This window comes from Fistularia commersonii, chromosome 25 (assembly GCF_037954325.1).
Source record: "Fistularia commersonii isolate RoL2024-O1a breed Wild chromosome 25, RoL_Fcom_v1.0, whole genome shotgun sequence".
Taxonomy (NCBI): Eukaryota; Metazoa; Chordata; class Actinopteri; order Syngnathiformes; family Fistulariidae; genus Fistularia; species Fistularia commersonii.
Genome location: NC_141308.1, coordinates 4,013,585 through 4,032,500, shown reverse-complemented (window position 1 = coordinate 4,032,500; position 18,916 = coordinate 4,013,585). Strand labels below are relative to the sequence as shown.

General features: G+C 44.1%; 1 protein-coding gene across 1 annotated transcript in view; it reads left to right on the top strand.

Annotated features, from left to right (window-relative positions):
• Nucleotides 1-18,916, top strand: part of znf521 (zinc finger protein 521) — an 87,619-nt gene that overhangs the window by 2,449 nt on the left and 66,254 nt on the right. Inside the window, exons 3-4 of the mRNA XM_086172944.1 lie at nt 5,430-5,486; nt 11,987-12,187. Of these exons, the coding sequence (XP_086029070.1) occupies nt 5,430-5,486; nt 11,987-12,187 (258 nt within the window). The remainder of the gene's footprint in view (nt 1-5,429; nt 5,487-11,986; nt 12,188-18,916) is intronic.

The window sequence follows — 18,916 nt, the reverse complement described above, 5'->3', positions numbered from 1 at the left end:
ATGACATTGTTTGTTTTGGTATTGTGACTAATATCTAAATCGGAAAAAAAATGTGCTACTCCAAGCGGTCCGACTTTTACGTCTTGATTCCGACTGCTCGAGTTGGTGCAGAAATGCAGATGCATCATGCACATTTTCTTGTGTTGGATCAGACCCAAGCAAGGCCAGGCAGATATTATTTATTGGTCTTTGTCTGTTTCCTCCCCCCTGGGACAAAACCAGACATACAGACGTCCTCAATAACTTCACTCCTTTTTTTTGTTTTTTCCAAATTGTTGCTCATCACCGCATTCTTCGCCATCTTTTGTGGTGCTAAAGAATTGTAAATGTTGCTGCCAATATCTGTGTGATGCACTTTTCAACAGAAATCTCTTGCGCTTTCTGTCTGTCCTCACGTGAGCGTGTCTGCATTTACCATGTGTGTTCAGCAACAGTTCAATTTTCACTTTTTATAGGGTGTCTTCTGCTGAGTGGTGAATAGTGGTCACTGTGGACAGGGCTTTTTTTGTGCAGAAAGAACACTTTGTTCTATGGAGAGGAAAATAAACAGCGTTGCAAATGGAATATGGATGGAAGGTAGAGCGGGCATCGTGTGCGGCATTTGAAGGACGGTTAAAGCTAGCGTGGACACTGCATGTATGTGGAGGAGATGAAAAACATAAATCCTGTGACAGTTGGCACCGTTGTTTGAATTTTTCTTCCTTCTCACCTCGTGTTCCCAAACACATACACACATCCCTCTGCCACCCCATTGGCTGCTCGTGGGAGTCAGAGGTTGTGTTTTTAGTCCCATCGAGGAAAAGGGCAACATTATAAGTCCCGTTTCAATTAAGTGTGAGAGACAGATCTGGCTATGTTATTGCTTGGGGGAATAAATGGCACAGGACGAGACCATACATCATTCGCTTATATGCAAACACTTCACCCCAGCCACTGACATTTACTCAATTCTGGGCCCTCTGCATTTCTTAACTGTAGGCACATTGTAATTTTGTTTTGATGTGCAGAGGCTTTGGGTCAGCACATTGCTTCAGTCAGTGGTGAGCAGTGAGAAAGGAGGATCTCATTCCCAACTCTTGCATGGAGCGATGACTGCCACGTTGCCTGTCCTACAGCACTTCCTGAATAAAGTGAGGCTGATGTGATATTTTAATTTGGCGCACAAACGATACTCTCAAGCCTCAGTGCTGATGTATTTATTGGCTGAAGAGGAAGTTTCCAGTTCTGTCATAATGCATATATGAATATTTTTTATCCGCGTCATTTACCCCGTGTGTGGCACTTATCATGAAATCAGCGCTGTGTCATGTACACCTAAAATATTCGATGGTTTCGAAGAGTTTGAATTTGCCCCCACGTGAGTGAACCCCGGAGGTTCGCTTGGTCACACATAGAAGTAAACGTTTTTACACCTCTGATATAAACCAGACGGGAAAAGCGCGTTTAGCGAAATCTGTTTAGAGCCTATACACATCTCATCCGATTCTTAGATAGATTCTTTTTTAGTAGATTTGTTTTCAGCTTATACAAGTGCCCTCATGGTATTTACCTTCCAGTGTGCTGTGACTAAAACCCCCCAACTGAAATGTAATGTGCAAGGGAGTAGACATGCATTTTTAAAAAGCTACTGTTAATGTGTAGCTTGTATTTTTGGAATTAATACATCATCGCCACGTGAAAAGATGAATAACCACTCCTCTCTACCACCGCTCATAAGCCAAGGCCTATTTATAAAAATTGGGATCGTTCTTTTTTTAAAAGTCATGTATTTTTATATGGTTTATTCATGCTGTTACATATTCTTGAATAGAACCTATTCTACTCGCATTCCCTTTTCCTGTCAATTTGCAAAGTTCGAATTGTCAAAGCATATTGTTGTCTCTTTTTTTCCTTGCGCGTTTAAATGTCTCCCAGCAATCGTATCCCCAGTTTAGGAGACTCCGGTATTCCAGCCTGTTCACAATTAATGATCTATGGTATAACACCCATTAACACTTTTCTAATGTGACACAAAAATACGGTTAGTATTATCATTAAGGAAATTATGATGGAGCCGTGGAAAAATCCCATTAGCATGGCTGTCAGTGTGCTTGACATGCGGCTCAGTGTGTTGGACTGGGTGTCGCGGGAGCTGGCCGATATCTCCTCTTATTCCATGGCATGTGTCTGTCTTTTTGTCATGGATTGTCTGCCACATGCAGAAGGAGTTCAGATTCAGAGACAGTGATTGATTTCTACCACTGCTGCAAATGAAATCATACACTGCTGGGCTCATAAGCATCCGTCTTTGGAAATACCTGTTGTTTTTTTTTTTTCTTCTTCGTTTTCTAGATCTTGATTTACGAAAAAAAAAAAAAAAAAAGAAGCACACAATGGGATTCTAATTATTTCTCCTACCAGTGGAGATTATGGTTTTGAATAAGTACCCTTATAATTTTCCTATAGTACAGGGCAATATATGAGGATTACAAATATTATGCATTGTGATTAACATGCTCCTCTATTGCAAATTATTTATGACACTAATCATCAGTTCAAATAATGCTCATTAAGAAAGTTATTCATGTGTGTGTCCTCCTCCCTCCCTTCCCAGCACTAATTGAAGAGGGTTGACCCCTTGACCTGAGCTAAATTGAGTTGTAGTCCCTGTGGCGAGCGTCTCCTTCCCGGTCAGTCAGGGCGGATTACACAGCCATTGTGTTCAGCAGTGTATCGTCCAAGCTGGTTGTAACCAAGCAGATGAGTCACGCATATCCAGGAACACACTCAGGGCTTTTTATATCGGAGAAATGATGCGAGATGCTCTCGCGCACGGAAACACGAAAAAAGGGAAGCACAAATCATGCGCCGTTTGTATACAGATGTGGTCATGCGTGCGTGTGTTCGGTCCTATTACGCAGCAGGAATTAATTCGACGGATCAGAGAATGTCCGAGCCGCCGTGCATTTTTCAGGTTCTGCCTTTTCCCGTCTAATAAATCATTAGCTTTATGAGATATATCATGGGCCGCGCGCATGGAGATCAAACGGTTTTGGTAAATGAGAGCTATTCTCATCGTTTTGCGTTTTGTTCAGCGTCTCGTTTTGCCCCATTATCTGCGGAAACGAAATTCCTCCCTAAAAAGGAAATATCCCATCGAGGGGATTGTCACTCACAATAATGACAGTTATTCTACATTCGTTTTTGTGTGCGGCCAGTGTGTTAATTAGTGGCCTTTAATGCTGCACCACTTGTTGTGGGATTATGTTTTTTTTTTTTCCTGCTCTGTGCTTTGAAAATCAAAGGAGCAATGCTGAAATGGTCCCATGTGTGTTTGGTATTGTATCAACAAAACCTAGCAGCATGATTACAGTTTGTCAGCGACTGAGTGATACACTGTACCTTGTCAAACATTAATTAACTGATAGCGGTGATGCATTAACAACAGTGTGGGATGAGTTGTATTCGGTTGAAGTTAAAGTCATAATGAGACGATCATGCGCTTTAGAGCATAGTAATTATAACCGCCCGGCTGTTTGTATTGGCAGTGTGTGTTTTAGCTGATGTCCGGTCGGCGTCCGTTTGGTTTGGCCTCACAACGCGCCCTCGCTGTCGACCCCTCGCTCCATATTAATTATCTACAGCACAGGTGGAATTGATGTATATTCGCACTCCGATGGAAGTTGCTTACTTTAAGTGACAAAACTTTTAATATGTTATAATCACAAAGTGCCGCGTTGTTTAAGTTCTTATGGCATAGCTAAAGTCGAATTTTATGCCTGAGCGCCCCCCACCCCCCTTCCCAACAGGGATGGTAATCAAAACAAAAACGCCAGCCACCACAACCAATCTCAGATAGAACCATGGGGGATTTATTAGGACCCCCCATCCATAGCCCATTTAAATGATCTTAGATGCAAGGCGCTCAACAGTGTTAGAGAAACTCATTAAACTCTCAGGGCGTCAGTCACTGAGGCCTCCTTAAACAGGACAAGGTTTCTTTGTTGGCTGATTCCGTCCTCTTTGGCGGCTCTGAGGGATGCACCTCCATGGTGTCCAACTATGTCTATTCCATCATGTTTAATTGATTTAGCTATTTAATTTCCAGAGCCGTGACCATTTATTTGGCGTATTTTCTCTGTTCGCCGGTCCCGATGGCTTACGCAGGAAGCACTCTGAATCACAGGATGTCGGTTGAAGAATATCGGCATTTCTTTACAAAGGTCAGTTTCAATAAAAGCAGCTAATTGCAATTACTTGGCGATTGTGTTTTCAGTGGACAAGGCCTGACAAGGAACCATAGTTGCTCTGTCATTTACTGCCTTGATAAGGCGCAGCTCAACACTTTCCTCTTCATTTTTCACAGAGGTTTGACACCCTGCTTGATGCAGACTTGTGCTCCCCAGAGAGAAAGGCTTCTGCCACCATAGGATCCTGCCTTAATTATGCAAAGTACAGGATATTTTGTATGATTTTAGAAGTGCGCTAGTTTCTGCTTTGGCAGTCAGTGCCATACTCCCCTACTGGGAGGTCCTGTCAGACTCCCCCTTCCTCTTTGCCCAGGAAAATGAAAGGCTAGAAAGAAAAGACATAATGGAGAATGCATTTCAACTGCATGCGTGGAACGCAGAGGCGTATGAAGCCCTCGGTGAGACCCTCATTTTACATGGAACAGGTGGGAGACTCTTTTGTTCTCTTCCTGCTGTTAAAATCCATTTCATTTCTTGTACTTGACACTGCAAGGAACCCTCACTAGTTTCAAAAAAGGCTCAAATGTAAAAGGTTTCTACCTTTTGCTAAACAGCACTTCTGTTTTTCAGGGCCATTTTTGTTGTCAAAAAGTCAAAAATGATTCAATTGCTATGTGCCTAATGAGCAGATTTGAGAGCTGATCTTGCCATCAGTATTTTGTTTGGCTCTCTGGTGTGTAGCTAGAGCACTTTATAGTTGTTTTGGCAGTTGTGCCATGTAGATGGTGCATATATTTCCCATTTCTTTGCATTTCAAGTCGGAGTTATAAGCAGACTTGTAAGAAAGGCCCGTATTCACACAGAACTCGAAAAAATCTTTTCGCTACCCGTCTCAGCAAGGTACTACTTAACCCTCCAACTAATGGACTCATCAAGGTGTTTTTCACTTGGTCACTGTGGATGTCGGTTGGGTGTTTCAAGGGAAACGTTCATAATTCATCAGCCATTACCCAGTCCAATATGTTATTTACATGGGTGGCTGTTTGCCTTGTTGCCAAACCTCATACATATGAAAGGCTTGCGTGGAATCCCAAACCACAGGTTGAACTGTCGAAAGCTGTTGAAATCTCTTGGAATTTCCATACAGAAAATCTCAGTAGTAAATAATAAAAAAGAAGGAAATCTCAATGTGTCTAACTTGTTTTTCACCGTTAACTGTTTCTCTCCCTTACTTTCTCCCCCTCTCTCTGTTTCTGGCAGTAGAAGACAATGTGACAGAGGACCCGCACAGTCCCGGGCAGACTGCCATTCCAAGCGGTAATGCTCCATTTCATATTTCATCATATTTCGGCTGGAAAGGGGATCATATGTCTGTGTATGTGTACACACGCACGCGGTTGCGTGTGTGTGTGTGTGTGTGTGTGGGTGTTAGTCAGCGAGGTCTTCGTTTTGTTTAAAATTCTATGTCTCTGCTGTTTTTGTGTGTTTCGTATGCTGCACTGCATGGTTGCATTAGGGAACAGTTGGTAGTTCTCCTCACTTTGCTTTTACTTATTTCCATACACATAGGCATGCTTTTAACCACTCTTGTGTTGTGTGCTCCCAATTTTTTTTCAAGCCTCTGTTTTCAAACTCTTTGTATGATGTAGAAAAGAGCTGCCCCGATGATTGTGTGCTGCCTCCACATGTGCCATTCACATTGGCCCTCCAGGAACAGAGTGGTAATTCAGGTCAGGCTAGCAGAAAGCCCCCTATGAATGAAACCTGCTCCTGATGCACCACACTGTATATTTTCATTTCATTTGTCTCTGGTAAAGGTTAAGTCTCAGGCGTGGTTATTTTAAACCTAATATGGATGGTTTTGCCCAGCAGGCTGGGGACCCTGGGTTCTCCTAGGCTGCCACATTAGTCCGGCATTTACGTATGTGGCCCTCTTCGTGCTCCTCTGCAAAATTCAGAAACTGCTCGCACCACTACAATATGTCCTCACTTTTCTTACAGCTGACTCAAGTATTTTTCTCCCCCCCCCCCCCCCCCCCTTCCCTTTGCTTATGACTTATTTGCAAGCACACACACACACACACACATTGGTGTACGTTAACTGCAGAAAGAAAAGAGCAAAAAGCGAAGTTCTCGCCCGTCATGGCCGTCGATGACGGTCAACTTTTATTTTTGTTTCCGTCCCTCTGCAGACAAATCAGAACAGTATCCGTTTGCTGCGGAGGTAATGCGTATTGATAAGTATTGGTGGGTGGTTTTGTGGAAAGAAATAGCCTCCTTAGTCCCTTTAACCCGAGCTCAAGAGATGAAGGACTGGGCATAAGAGGCAGACTAGCCTTGGAGACCTCCTGTCATCCAGAGCCAAAGCAGAGCTAATGAGTGTGCCTGATTACAACAACCCCCTCAGACACACGGATCTCCCTCTCCCCATCCCTCCAACACCTCTATCTCCAGAGTGAGGGGAGACAGCCGCCACATGATCGATGTCTGCCTGTGGAGAAACCGGGAGGGTGCACAAATTAATTTCTCACTTTCCTCATTTGACTTCGTCTGAGTGATTTATTTTTTAACCTCCTCTCAGGATGCAGCCCGATGAATGGTCAATGAGAAAAGAATTGTTCGGAGTGATGAACATGTAAGATTCTGTCGCAGGGTGTTTTTTTTTTTTTTTTTTTTTTAAAAACCCCCACTTAGCAATTTGTCACATCAGACTTTTAAAATGTTTCACCCGTGGTCGTGTGTCATGAGCATTTTACGGTAATTCATCCCGAATCAAGCTCTTTACGTGTCAAAATCAAAATACGTTGGAAAAACTCAGCGGCTTTTCATGCATGTGCCATTTTGATGGACGTGGCCACAATAGCCATTAGACTGCTGACAAGCAAAAGGCTTAATCAGACATCGTATCAGGATCTGCCTCACAAGTGGACCCCCACTTGCGCTCTTGCAGACCGCGCATCCTGTTTCTCATTCATGTTTGATATGTAGCAAAAGCAAAGACATGCTACAAAAGAGGCCCTCTAAAAGACAGACAGTATTATGCTTAGTACAGAGGGGCAGAAACAGTAAGATATCTGAGATTTAATGAGGCAGTGCACTTTTTTTTTTTTTTTTTTTTTTTTTTTTTTTTTTTTTCTTACCCAGAGAGTGTTGAGAAGGCTTAAGATCTGCAGCTTGGCTTTACCACTGCGCTGCCTGTGTGTAATTATAACCACATGCTCCATGCTTTTTCTTCTCTCTTATACATACATCCATTTCTCTCTCTCTCTCTTTCTTTCTTTCTTTCTTTCTTTCTTTTTCGCTCTCGGCTATTTCAGACCGGGGCTGTTATTTGGGAGGATGGTGTCAGCCGTGTCAAAGTGGAGTGGACTGGCAAATAGAAATGTTCTGGTGATCTGAAGGCTTGTCAGGGTGGCAAGGTGCAGTTGTAGTGAGATGTCGGGCTCCGGCTTGGGTTGAGGCTGCCCACAGATCAATGTTCTGCAGGGCTCACTACAGCAGGAAAAGGAAAGGACTCTTTCACTCCACCACTTCAGAAAATCATATTCTCTATTATTCATTTCCTTTGATGTTCCACTGCACTAATGGCATGGCAAGGCACTCTGTTCAATATTATCACTCCCTGTGAGAGAATGAGTGAGACAGGGCTAGACAGAGAAAGGGAGCATTTGCTGTGTTCAAATGTTGTATCTTACGCAACTGCTTTGATTTCCGCTCTTCGTTGCGGCGTACATCTTTTTGGTGCAGAGTTTTAATGGTGGATTATGCCGTCTGCTTACCTGTGATTATGTATGCTACTTGCTTCACGTAGGCTTCTGTGTTGTCTTCCCTGTTCGCTCCTCTCGCACCTTTAATTGTTTTGCGCCTTTTCTCTCAGCGTTGCTCTTATCATTATCTCAGTATCCATCATTAAAATTTCATAAACGCACCGGATTTTTATTTGTATCGTATAACACGGAAGGAAACGTTTTCTTTTTTTTTTTTTTTTTTTTGAAAGTGTTTGGGCTTTGACAAACATCTTTGGTGATGTTCTTTAAATTTCAAATGACCAAATATTAAACTGTAATTAATCCTAAAGATGAGTCCGGGGGATGTGAAGCAGATAAATCAAATTGTACGCGACAACCATATGAACACAGGCTCTTCTGATGCAAATGCTCGACGTTCGTTAACAATCTGGCAAGTGTCAAGCTCGCAGCCTCGTCGTACGATCATGACATTCTTTAATGATGTGGGATCAGTGGATGTGACGGTCTAAGTGGAGAGCCCCAAATCCCATCAACACAGAGGAGGATACACTTGGAGGCACATGTGGTGTTAGAATGTAGTATGACCTATATATATGCCTCTGCAAAAGTTTTAGATTTTTAAATAATGAGGTGCCGGCAACCGTGTGAAGGTTATTCAATCTTAATGTCCTCCTATTTCTGACAGCCTCCCTCACTCTGATAAAGGAGCGTGCTCACCTTTGATCAAGCCCGCCGACATGTGTCGACAGAAGCTGCTCGCTGGTTAAAATAAATTCTTAATTTGAACTTGGGGGTGGGTGGTTGTTGGGTGGGTTGTTGGGGAGGGGGCATCACAGGATCAGGATCTCAGGAATATGATGAGGAAATGAATAGACGGTTGAGCTGGTAATTATATTTTTGATACCAAGATTTTCCAATGCGGCGTGTCTACAGGCAAGATAGAACGTAGCCCTCAGTGTTTTCATTTTTTTTTTTCTGCCGTCTTTTGGGGGCCGGATTTGAATCTGTTTTTAGTTTTAAACATTCAGCGTGTGTCTCCCTCGAAATAGCTTATTGCCGATCAACAACTTTCCGCGGTGCCTATCATCGGCCGATGCACTCGGTATTTGACTTAATTTTAAACCTTGGATAGCCGATTTGAGGAGGGGCAGAAACTCTGTCGAGGTAATTTTTTTTTTCTAATTTTTGACCGAACTCATCGTCTTTCATCTGGTTACTCTGTGCTTCTGGGCGCTCGTGCCCCCCCCACACCCCCCCACCCCCTCCTAGCAGTCGGCTTCTCCACGTGTCTCAGTGTGGGCCAGACAGCAGGGGGACTAGTGTAGGCTCCCCTGCTAGGGACCGTGGGTCCCTGGTGGGGCTAATGGAGCATAGAGGAGAATATCAGTTAAAGGGTAATAAATATTTAAGTGCAGAAATATTCAATCATGTAAGGATGGGGGGGTAGAAAGGGATTCTTCAACTCACAAGATGAAAGTTGTGGCACGACAAATGTCAGTTGGCATCATAAGAGAGTCGGCGATGGATAGACCCTAACTCGGGCGGATATTGTGTCTCGGCGTCGATTGCTTTTCAGATCCCCCCCAAAAAATATTGGTTCAGTGCTGATGCGATGCCGGTCATAGAAAGATTGAAAATCCATCCTGGCTCTTTGGTCATATCGCCGTTCAATTCTCCAATGGTATAATTTCTCCGACCGATCCTTGATCACTTTACTCCGAGCTGACCTTATCAGAATATGGATCAACAGTCAGCGCGGCGGTAGCCCCCTTCTCACCTTCACTAGCAACATTGTCAATCTGATTAACAGGATTAACAGGGGTGATGAAAATCTCTCAATATGTCACACATCTTCTCTCCATATTCTACATGTGATTGTCAGCCAATCTGAACATGCTTGTATTGATCTGATGTCCAGGCCCACGGAGGCTGGTAGCAGAGGATGTCCTGATCTGATAGATTACTTTATGGGGCCCAGAGGCACAGGAACCTGAGTATTGACTTAGTTCTTTAATCCCAGGGTCGGACGTGACCTTGCCACGTCAAGTTCCCCACCCCTGCTCCCGCAATCCACAACCCCAACCCCCCCCACTGTTTCCAACACGTTGCAGTTTATACTTCCAGTGCGGCATCACAGTGGTGCACCGGAGGTCACTCAGCTCGGCTAGGAGTAGCGGCCTAGCTTGGATTCATTAGAAATAGAAACTACTGCTATAGACCAGGGAAACGATGAGTACATCTCAGGATCTTTTTTTACCTCGTCAATAAATAAATAATATGAAGCATATATTTTGATTTGCCGTTTTTGAGAAAATGCTTTCTCAAATGTAGAATTCACTTGTTTTCCGCCGACACAGCTGAGCTGTAATATTTAAGAATATTAATGATTCATACAGGCTGTTGGTAAATATATCAACCACCTCCACAGGCACGCTGTAATAAAGACGTGGAGCGTTGACATTCTGAGTGAAAGTTGTGAATTCCGCGTCTGTAGATGAATCATAAGTCCATGTTGCGTGGTGTTTGACCTTAGTAAAAAGTGTGTCCCCGAGAGCGAGAAAGGCCTGCATCTGCAAGGATTGGGTCGGGATTTTTATTTTCTTGAAACACCTTCTGTTCTGTTCTGCACGGTCCCACCGGGGACCGGAGTGCTGATATTTTTAGAGGGCATGTTCCGAGAGCCTCAGTCTCCAAGAGGGAAGGACAATGGAGGGTGTGATGTTACATCAATACTTGGCGCAAGTGGGGGGAAAGGAAAAAATCCTGGGTGGCCTTGATGAATTGTGGAACGCCTTTCCTTAAGGAATTTCACACGAAAGGAGGACCTAAAATGGCTGCCCACACAAACGCTCACCCAGTACATGCAGATACCCTCACCTGAAGTCATCCGCCACCAGGCCTAATGCGGCGGCAATGTGCCAGGTGAGAAAAGTGCCCCCCCCCCCCTACATTCCCTCCCTATTTCAGGAAAACACTTATATCAGTGGGGATTAAAATGGCTACCAGTGAAGTAAAAGGACTCTCAAGACCCACCGAGCTTTAACCGGGGTGACATGATTGTATGATCGTAAGCACCGCTTTTTAATCAGGCTTATTGTGAAGTACAATGAACCCAGCAGGGGAGAAAGAGAGCTTGAGGCCATGCTGCCTATTTATTAGACGCCGTTGCGCAGCCATGTTCATTTTACAATAGTCTGCGAAGCTGCTTATGATAGGCCGCGACTGAACTCGAGCTTTGATTTGGTTTTGGCATATTTTAGCATCCAATGAAAAACTTCTGATTAAACCGGAATTTTGAAAGATAATTCCAAGTCTTAGTTCAGGGTAGTCAGTTGCCCACCCCTGGCACTGCTGCAGCACAAAGCCAACAAGAGACAATACTTGCAGATGGATTGAAGAATATTGATGTGCGCGACCCGCGGCTGCCTGCGAGCAAGGCTGAATAATTTAGGTGTTATTTAAGTGTGTCGTGACGACAGTGTAACACACACCAATCTCAATTTTGTGTGGTTTACTGTGCTCCAGTGCTCCAGACATCAACAGTTCTGGCCTGATGTCTGAATAATATGGTATGGTCTGTCTCCTTTGATAGAGGCTGAGTGACGCAATTCAGCACTCGCTGGTGGAATTTCATATTTCTTTGGTCCAGCCAAACCTACAATCCTGGATTTATTAACTACACATATTCCCATCAGTCTACTTTCATATACTGAAGTTTTGCTTGGGTGAAGCAGGGCAAACACAACGTAAAACCATTTCTAATAACAGAAGTGGGTGTGTATATGTGTGTGTGTGTGTGTGTGTGTGTGTGAGAGCGTTTGCCACCTTGTCTGTGTGTGCCTGTATATCTCTCGCCCTCACCTGCCCAGCAGCTCTGTTATGGCATGAGCGTTTGAGTTACAGAGGCCCAAATTGAACCTGCATTTTTATTACAGCTTTTATTATTGTTTTTATTAAATCCAGAGTCTAGAAAGCCATTTTATTGACACCCAGAGGAAGTTGTAGAACCCTAGCTGTGCGGGTCACTCCCCTGACTATGTGGTGTTGTCATTTCCTGTGGCTCGGCAGATCCAGAGGGCACCCTCGAGAGGGCGGCGGAGGATGGTGAGGCCAGGCCTCTGAGGAAGCGGCTGCTCTCTCCAGAGGAAGGAGAGGAGGGAGAGGAGGAGGACGAGGAACCTGCGCTGCACAGCTGCGACAGCTGCCAGCAGGTGTTCGAGTCACTGAGCGATCTCACCGAACACAAGATTAATCAATGCCAGCTGACAGGTAAACAACGTTCAGCCCACCGAGCCTCCTCTCCACTCTGCCACTCAGTTCTTCTCCCACTCCTACTCTCGCTCTGCGCCTTCACCGGAGAATAAACCTCGGTTCGTGTATTAGCACACTGCACCGAGAGGACCGCGACACCAGACTCACTTATTTTGGGGTATATCTTCACGCAAATTTTCCGATAGACGCCGTACATTCATATCCGTAGATTGGAACTGCGCGCGGGGTACCACATGTTTTCCTATGGACAACAGCGGTATTTATAGTACACACACTTGTACACACGTTGTGTCCTTGCCCGCTTCGTTCAAATACAAGACCGCTATACAGCGCTTCACTAAAGATTTCATTTGACTGTAATGTGAAGCTTCAAAGTCCCACAGTAATCAGAACACCAACCGGAAACCGCTCCAGGAAAGTCCCCTAGCTGGTCCCAGTGCTAGCTAGTTGCTGTAGTAATACCTAGTGGGACTGAAAGAGAAGGATGCCATTGGCAGACTGTGTCATTGACCTGTTGATGGATGAATAGGCCTATAAATACCCTGACAAGGTGGCAGACAGAACTAATGATGTGAACTGAAGGTTTCCATGTGCTTCCCTTGGACTTGCTGTCCTCCTTTAGATGTCCTATTGGGCCTTGTTCAGAAGCACAATTTGACCAAGCTAAAAAGTAATGGTGAATCACATAAAAGTAAATTAAAGCCTTGCTCCGGAAAAAAAAGTTAATGTACTCTCTACTCTGTTCACAGTGATTAACAGCTCCAAAAAAATCTAGGGTTGTCGTATAACCTGCACGTGTCAGAAGATTTTTCTTTGACCTCGCAGCGCGAAAGACCCCGGTTCGATTCCGACGGGGGGGGCCTTTCTGTGCAGAGTTTACATGTTCGCCTCACGTCCATGTGGGTTTTCTCTGGGTCCTCGGGTTTCCTCCCACAGTCAAAGCACATGCAGGAGGTTAATTGAAAAAAATCGGGGAAGTTGTCTTTATGTGCGGGTGAGAGAGTGAATGGTTGTTGTGACTGGCGACCAGTCCAGGGTGTTTACCGCCTCTCACCGATGGCAGCTGGGATAGGCTGCCGCATGCCCCGCAACCCCGAATAGAGGATATTTTTTATGTTCTGAATGCTGTATAAGCATAGGCTTTAAGTCATGGGTTCGTGTTAACGGGCGCTTGGGTTATAATGCATGTTGTCCAAGTGAATTTTTTTGAGCTTCGTGCATGTGCAAGTCTATGCATTGAAATTCATCAAATTCATAAAAACTATGCAAATCGATGTAATGTTTTCTGTCATTCGTCGGTCATTCATCAAAAGTATCCATTGGTAAGTGATGTTCGTCGACTTTTTTCCTCTGCCCCAAATTTCGCCTCCATCGGGTCAATATAGACAGGTTCTCGTAGTTAAAACCCTAAGAGGCATTATTCACATCATGCTGCAACATCTCTTTATTTCAATCAATGTTATGAGCCTTAAGTATCTTGAATTAATCGCAACTAGTGATATTATATTGAGAAAATTGTTAGTTAATTTTCAAAGGCAGACCTTTTTGTGTTCAGCCTTGTTGCTCTATGATCATAACTGACCCTGCCATATTTTTCCTATAAATGAAGCCAAGCTTTTATAAATGTCAATCTTACGGACAAATAACTCTTAATTGCTCAATGATGAAAAAAAAAAACACAGTTTGGATAAGAGCCCCCGTGGAATGCAAACAAAAGAATCTAATTGCCATTAGGGTATTGTGATTGTGCAGAAACACTCTTATTAGTATTCAAACACAGTGGGAGAAGAAACTTCTAGATGGCATACTAAGTACTTTGAATGTGTGTGTGTGTGCGTGATTGCGTGTTTGTGTATTCTGTAAAATATGAGAGGAGATTTCCTATGTGGCATTATGTAGACATCCATGACCAATTAATCTGCCTTACATCGAGTCTCTACTCACAGATGGATCCTTTATTAGAAACATTTTCTAATCAACCACCAGCACCTGCTAAACCCTCCATTTTTACAATTTCAAATGTTTTCTTTTTGGTAAACAAATCGCAGAGCTTGACTGGAACCAATCTACATATGGAGATTTGCTAGCTCCTTCTCCGACAGAACGCAACCCTTTTCCCTCAGCTGAAATCTGGTAAACGTTTACAATGTATTGCAAGAACCAGACATGCACATAAACATTTTTGCGGATTGCGGACCTAATTTTTTCGGAAAATTTCTGATATCGTGATAAAGACGAGTTCCATACTATTAGGGGAAAGCAACAGGCCAAAAAAAAAAAAAAGTCTGAAAAGATTTTAGTTGTGTGTGGACCACACCCAAATGGATGGGGAAAGAGAAAGATGTTACATGTCACTGCGATCAATGGCAACCATTGTCTCTCTCTGTCTGGCAGAGGTGTAACACCTTTCGTGCACTTAAGCCGTGACCACTGCAGTGCGCTAAGGGAGCCCATGGGTATGGATTGCTTCTTGTCCCCAATGCAATCGGTGCTATTGATCGCGCTAATGCTGGACTGCGGAGGAAAGCAAGAGGCTGAGAAAGTGAGCGAGGGAGAAGTAAGGAGATGGGGAGAGAGAAAGAGAAAAAGTGCTGCAGGAATTCATCCCCAGGGAGCCCCTCTCGGGCTGGGGCAGGGCTTCAGGAATGCTCCCCTGGAGATCCGAGTGAAGGCTAGGGCAGGGCTGGAAGAATGCGTCTCCGGAGAATTGAGAGTGGAGCGCTGGCTGGGGCGGGGCTAGAGGAATTTTCCCCCAGAGCACCCCTTAAACTCTGGGGCAGAAGTGGAGGGGCTACGTGGGGGGAGTGCGCACCCCCGTCCCCCCTCCGGCTCCAGGATGGCTGCAGATCGGGTTTCCATGTGGGGATCAGCATCCTGCCGACAGGGCTTTAGGCTGCCCTGGGGAGAAGACAGGAGGCTTGAGGCTGTGCAGTTCCACGGGCCTTTCAAAAAACACTTCTCAAATGCTTTGTCTTGGTTTTTTGCTTTACCGTCGACACGCTCGTGTACCGGAGCGCTTCCTTCACTGAGTCAGAGCAACCGATCGAGGGGGGAAAAAAAAAAAAAAAAAAAACCTTCATTCCTTTTGTTTTTTTCTTTCTTTGTTTTTTAACCTGGCACAAGACCTGCTCATATCCAAGATATGAGATAGTGAGGCGAGAAAACATGCCTTCAGACCTGTTCACTCCAGCTCATTTCAACTTGTGTTTACTAGCTAGCCTGTAAACAGAAATAACATTTCTAGTCGAGAGTTTAATTCGAAAGATTGTATTTCACAAAATCTCTGAAGATATTTGAATAGCCCAGTGCACACACGGGCTGTCAGCCTGGTCGCCATTCTTTCATTATGGGTCCGGCTCCCTCGAGCAACACCTTTTCTTGTGTCCTTCACTAGAGGAGGGGCATGGCTGCTCCCCCCTAGAGAGATCCGTGCCCTGCTATTTTAACCCTCTGTGAGATGACCTTTTTAATAAGTGTCTTTCTCTGTTTTCCTGCTGGCCACTGTGCGAGCAAACAGAGCATGTCTTCTGCTTCCCTCAGATAAAGGAATCAATCAGAGAGGGTGCAATGGAGAAAGAGCGAGATAACTGGGCCATATATGGATTTATATTATGTAGATTTCCCCTTCTTCTTCCCAGAAGACATTGCAAAATTCACTCAGCTTCAATAAAATACATTTCAGATTTATGAGAAAAATACAAATGAAATACTGATACCCTGAGTGAAAACAATAATCTCTCCACAATGCAGAAGATGGTAATATGATAGAAATAGTTTAGACACATTTCTAATATGCAGTTTCTGTTTGTGACAGGAATCAGATGAAAATTTAAAACCCACTGATATATGTTTTCCTTCCTCCATTTCTAACTATGACATGCTTATTTGAAGTGTTTGAATTCATTTACATCAAGACTTTGGGTCACAGGCATGGAAATATTCCGTAATACGCTCCTCTATGAACAGGCTTCTGGCAGTGCATGTTTTTCTGCTAAGTGTTTCCAACATCAGCTAACTTTCTGTATTGATCCAACAGCTGCTTCATGGCTGCCAAGTAGAATGTGCCAAACTGCAAAGATTTTATTTGCTTCAAAATGGCTCACATAAGAGAAAAGTGACATGAGTGAGACCTGATTAGCCCAACTCTGTGCCACCGCAATTCTTCAGAAATTCTGCTGTTTTTGCCGGGGCGTCTTGCGACATCCTTGTACAAAGAGCAGCACACTGATTACAAGGCTTTGAAAGGAAGAGAGGCGGTCAGAGGAGAATAGCTACTTCTGGCACAACGCAGCCACTGAAAAGAGACCTCATGCTAGAGTGAGCTCTCAGAATTGGGCTTGAGTCTTTACTCTGTTTGTGGGGTGTGTGTGTGTGTGTGTGTGTGTGTGTGTGTGTGTGTGTGTGTGCGTGCGCATGCCTGTGGGGGGGGTAGAGGGGTGGGTTCAGCAGACAGAAAAAGAAAAGGTTAAAAATAAAGTTTTAATTCCTTCTCAACTGGTGAGTCAAAGTAAAGCAAGGCGATTGTGGAGATGTTTTCCGTGTGTGTGTGTGATTATGATTACGTGTAGGGGCAGGGATGTTGCATGCAGCAGTTTATGCGGGGAGGTAGAATAGGTTGAGAGAGAGCTGGAGAATGAAATGGAGAAAAGGGAGATATCAAAGTAGATGTTTGACTCCATGGCATTCCATCCCTTTGCGTTTCCTGTCTGTGCGACAGTGCCAGTAACATTAACAGGATTGTCATTAGGAATTCAAAGCATATGCCCTCATGAGGACACCCTCTTTCTCTTTCTCTGCTGCTTCAAACCGCACACATTATGCACTGTATAAAGTATTTATTGGCCTTTGTCAGATGAGGACTGCATTTTCAGCAGAAAAACAATCAAAATAAGAATACGGGAGTCTGCCTTTTATGCTTGTTTTTCGGGTTCAGGACAAGAAAGGCAACGGCTGCAACTACAACGCTTTACCTCTGTCGCATTCACATGGCCCCTTTCATCCAACGGTCTTTAATGCATTTACTTTCTCAGTCATCTGCTCAGTGCAAACACACACATGCTCCTCTGCAGCACCTCTGCACACTCGCACTCCGCATTTCACACAATGCAAACCGGGTTTGCACCGGCTTCATCGAGTTGACCTCTTTCTTAAGTAGGTACTAACAATAGCAGGAGATGGTCAGCGGAGATGACCCGAGGACAAAACAGAGATAATCTCATGTACTTACCCAGAAGTATACACCAAGTTAAAACATTATATCAATGACACTGCTGTTATTTCCCCCTCCACTAGGTAGTGTCCCTTTGAAACCGCTGACTTTGGTCATGTGACAAAGACCTGAGCATGAAGTGGTTTTCTTGGTTGCTCTCACTCTCCTCATCTCTCCCTGGCCCTGGCTATGCCTGCTCTTTGTTCACTCTCTTCCTCAGCCTGCAAGTCTTTTCACCGGCACAAGCTGAAGAATGGCACATTAAATCTTAATAGGACTGCGTCTGGCCGTGTTGAATTGCAGAGCGTGTTAAGCCGGCGCTTTCCTCCCCCTTGGCACACGCTCGTGGAAGTGGAAAACAATTGAATAAAAGAAACCGCTCCCTCCCTCTGTAACACAAGTGACTTCGGCTCCTCTGCCGAAGCTATGAGACTGAACTGACTCCAGCTCGCAAGCGGCTTAAGCCAAAAGCCAGAAACGGTAATACAAGTTTCATTAGTCCTTTCGGACAGACCGAGCTCGGAACTCGAAACGCATTTCAGCCGCAATTAAACTGTTGCACACTCCCTTCCTTGTGACAGGTAGTGTTTACTGGATTATCTCCAGATGAGATTGTTGGCCTCCACACGCTAACTGGGAGGGAAAAAAAAAAAAAAAAAAACACATTTCTCCAGGCATTGGAAGAAAAACTGACATTTGGAATAGAAAGAGGAATGGGTAGATAATAACATGGAGAGACACCGTTAAGGTGGGAAAGGGAGAATCTTTGCAGCAGCAGCTATGTGAATCCATGCCTGCTTTGTAAGGCAGTCAGAGGTGGTAATTAGCCAGTGATGAGTTGACTGGTTGTGTGTCCACGGCACTGCTGGGTGGGGCTGTGGGAGGTAGATAAGTCTGGCAGTGGGCTTATCTCAGAGAAGGACAGGCACCAGGCCTGCCAGGCAAATACACGAACAGACCAGCAGCATTTTATTAACACCATTAATGCCAAACAGGTTATATGCAGAGGCTCAGCAGAGGAAAAGGAAAAGGTTAACAAAGTGTTTTAATTTCTGCTTAACTGGTCAGTCAAAAGTGATGCAAGGTGACTGAGGAGATGTTTACCAGGTAGGAAGCCAATGAAAAAGATGGAACAGGATCTCACCTCTGGGTTTTAAGCACTCTTCTCTCCACAATTCAAATGATTTTCTTTTTCTCTTTAAGAAATGGGACTACTCACCAGAATAATGATGAAGCAGTTACAAGGAAATATAACCAGGCCCAAGGAGAATGCAGATATTTATTTAAATAAATTTATAGACATACCAGCAGAATATTTTTAATGCATACTTTGTGAAATATACATATTGCTTTGCTGGTGACTGCATCCAGTCAAGTTTGTAAAGTTTGGATAGTCATTTAACCTTTACTTGATTGCAGATTACAATACAAGTGAACTCGGGATGAAATTTGTTACAAGGAATACAAAGTGCACCACTTTGACTTTTTCTCTTTGCTGAATTTTAGTTCTCCCGTTT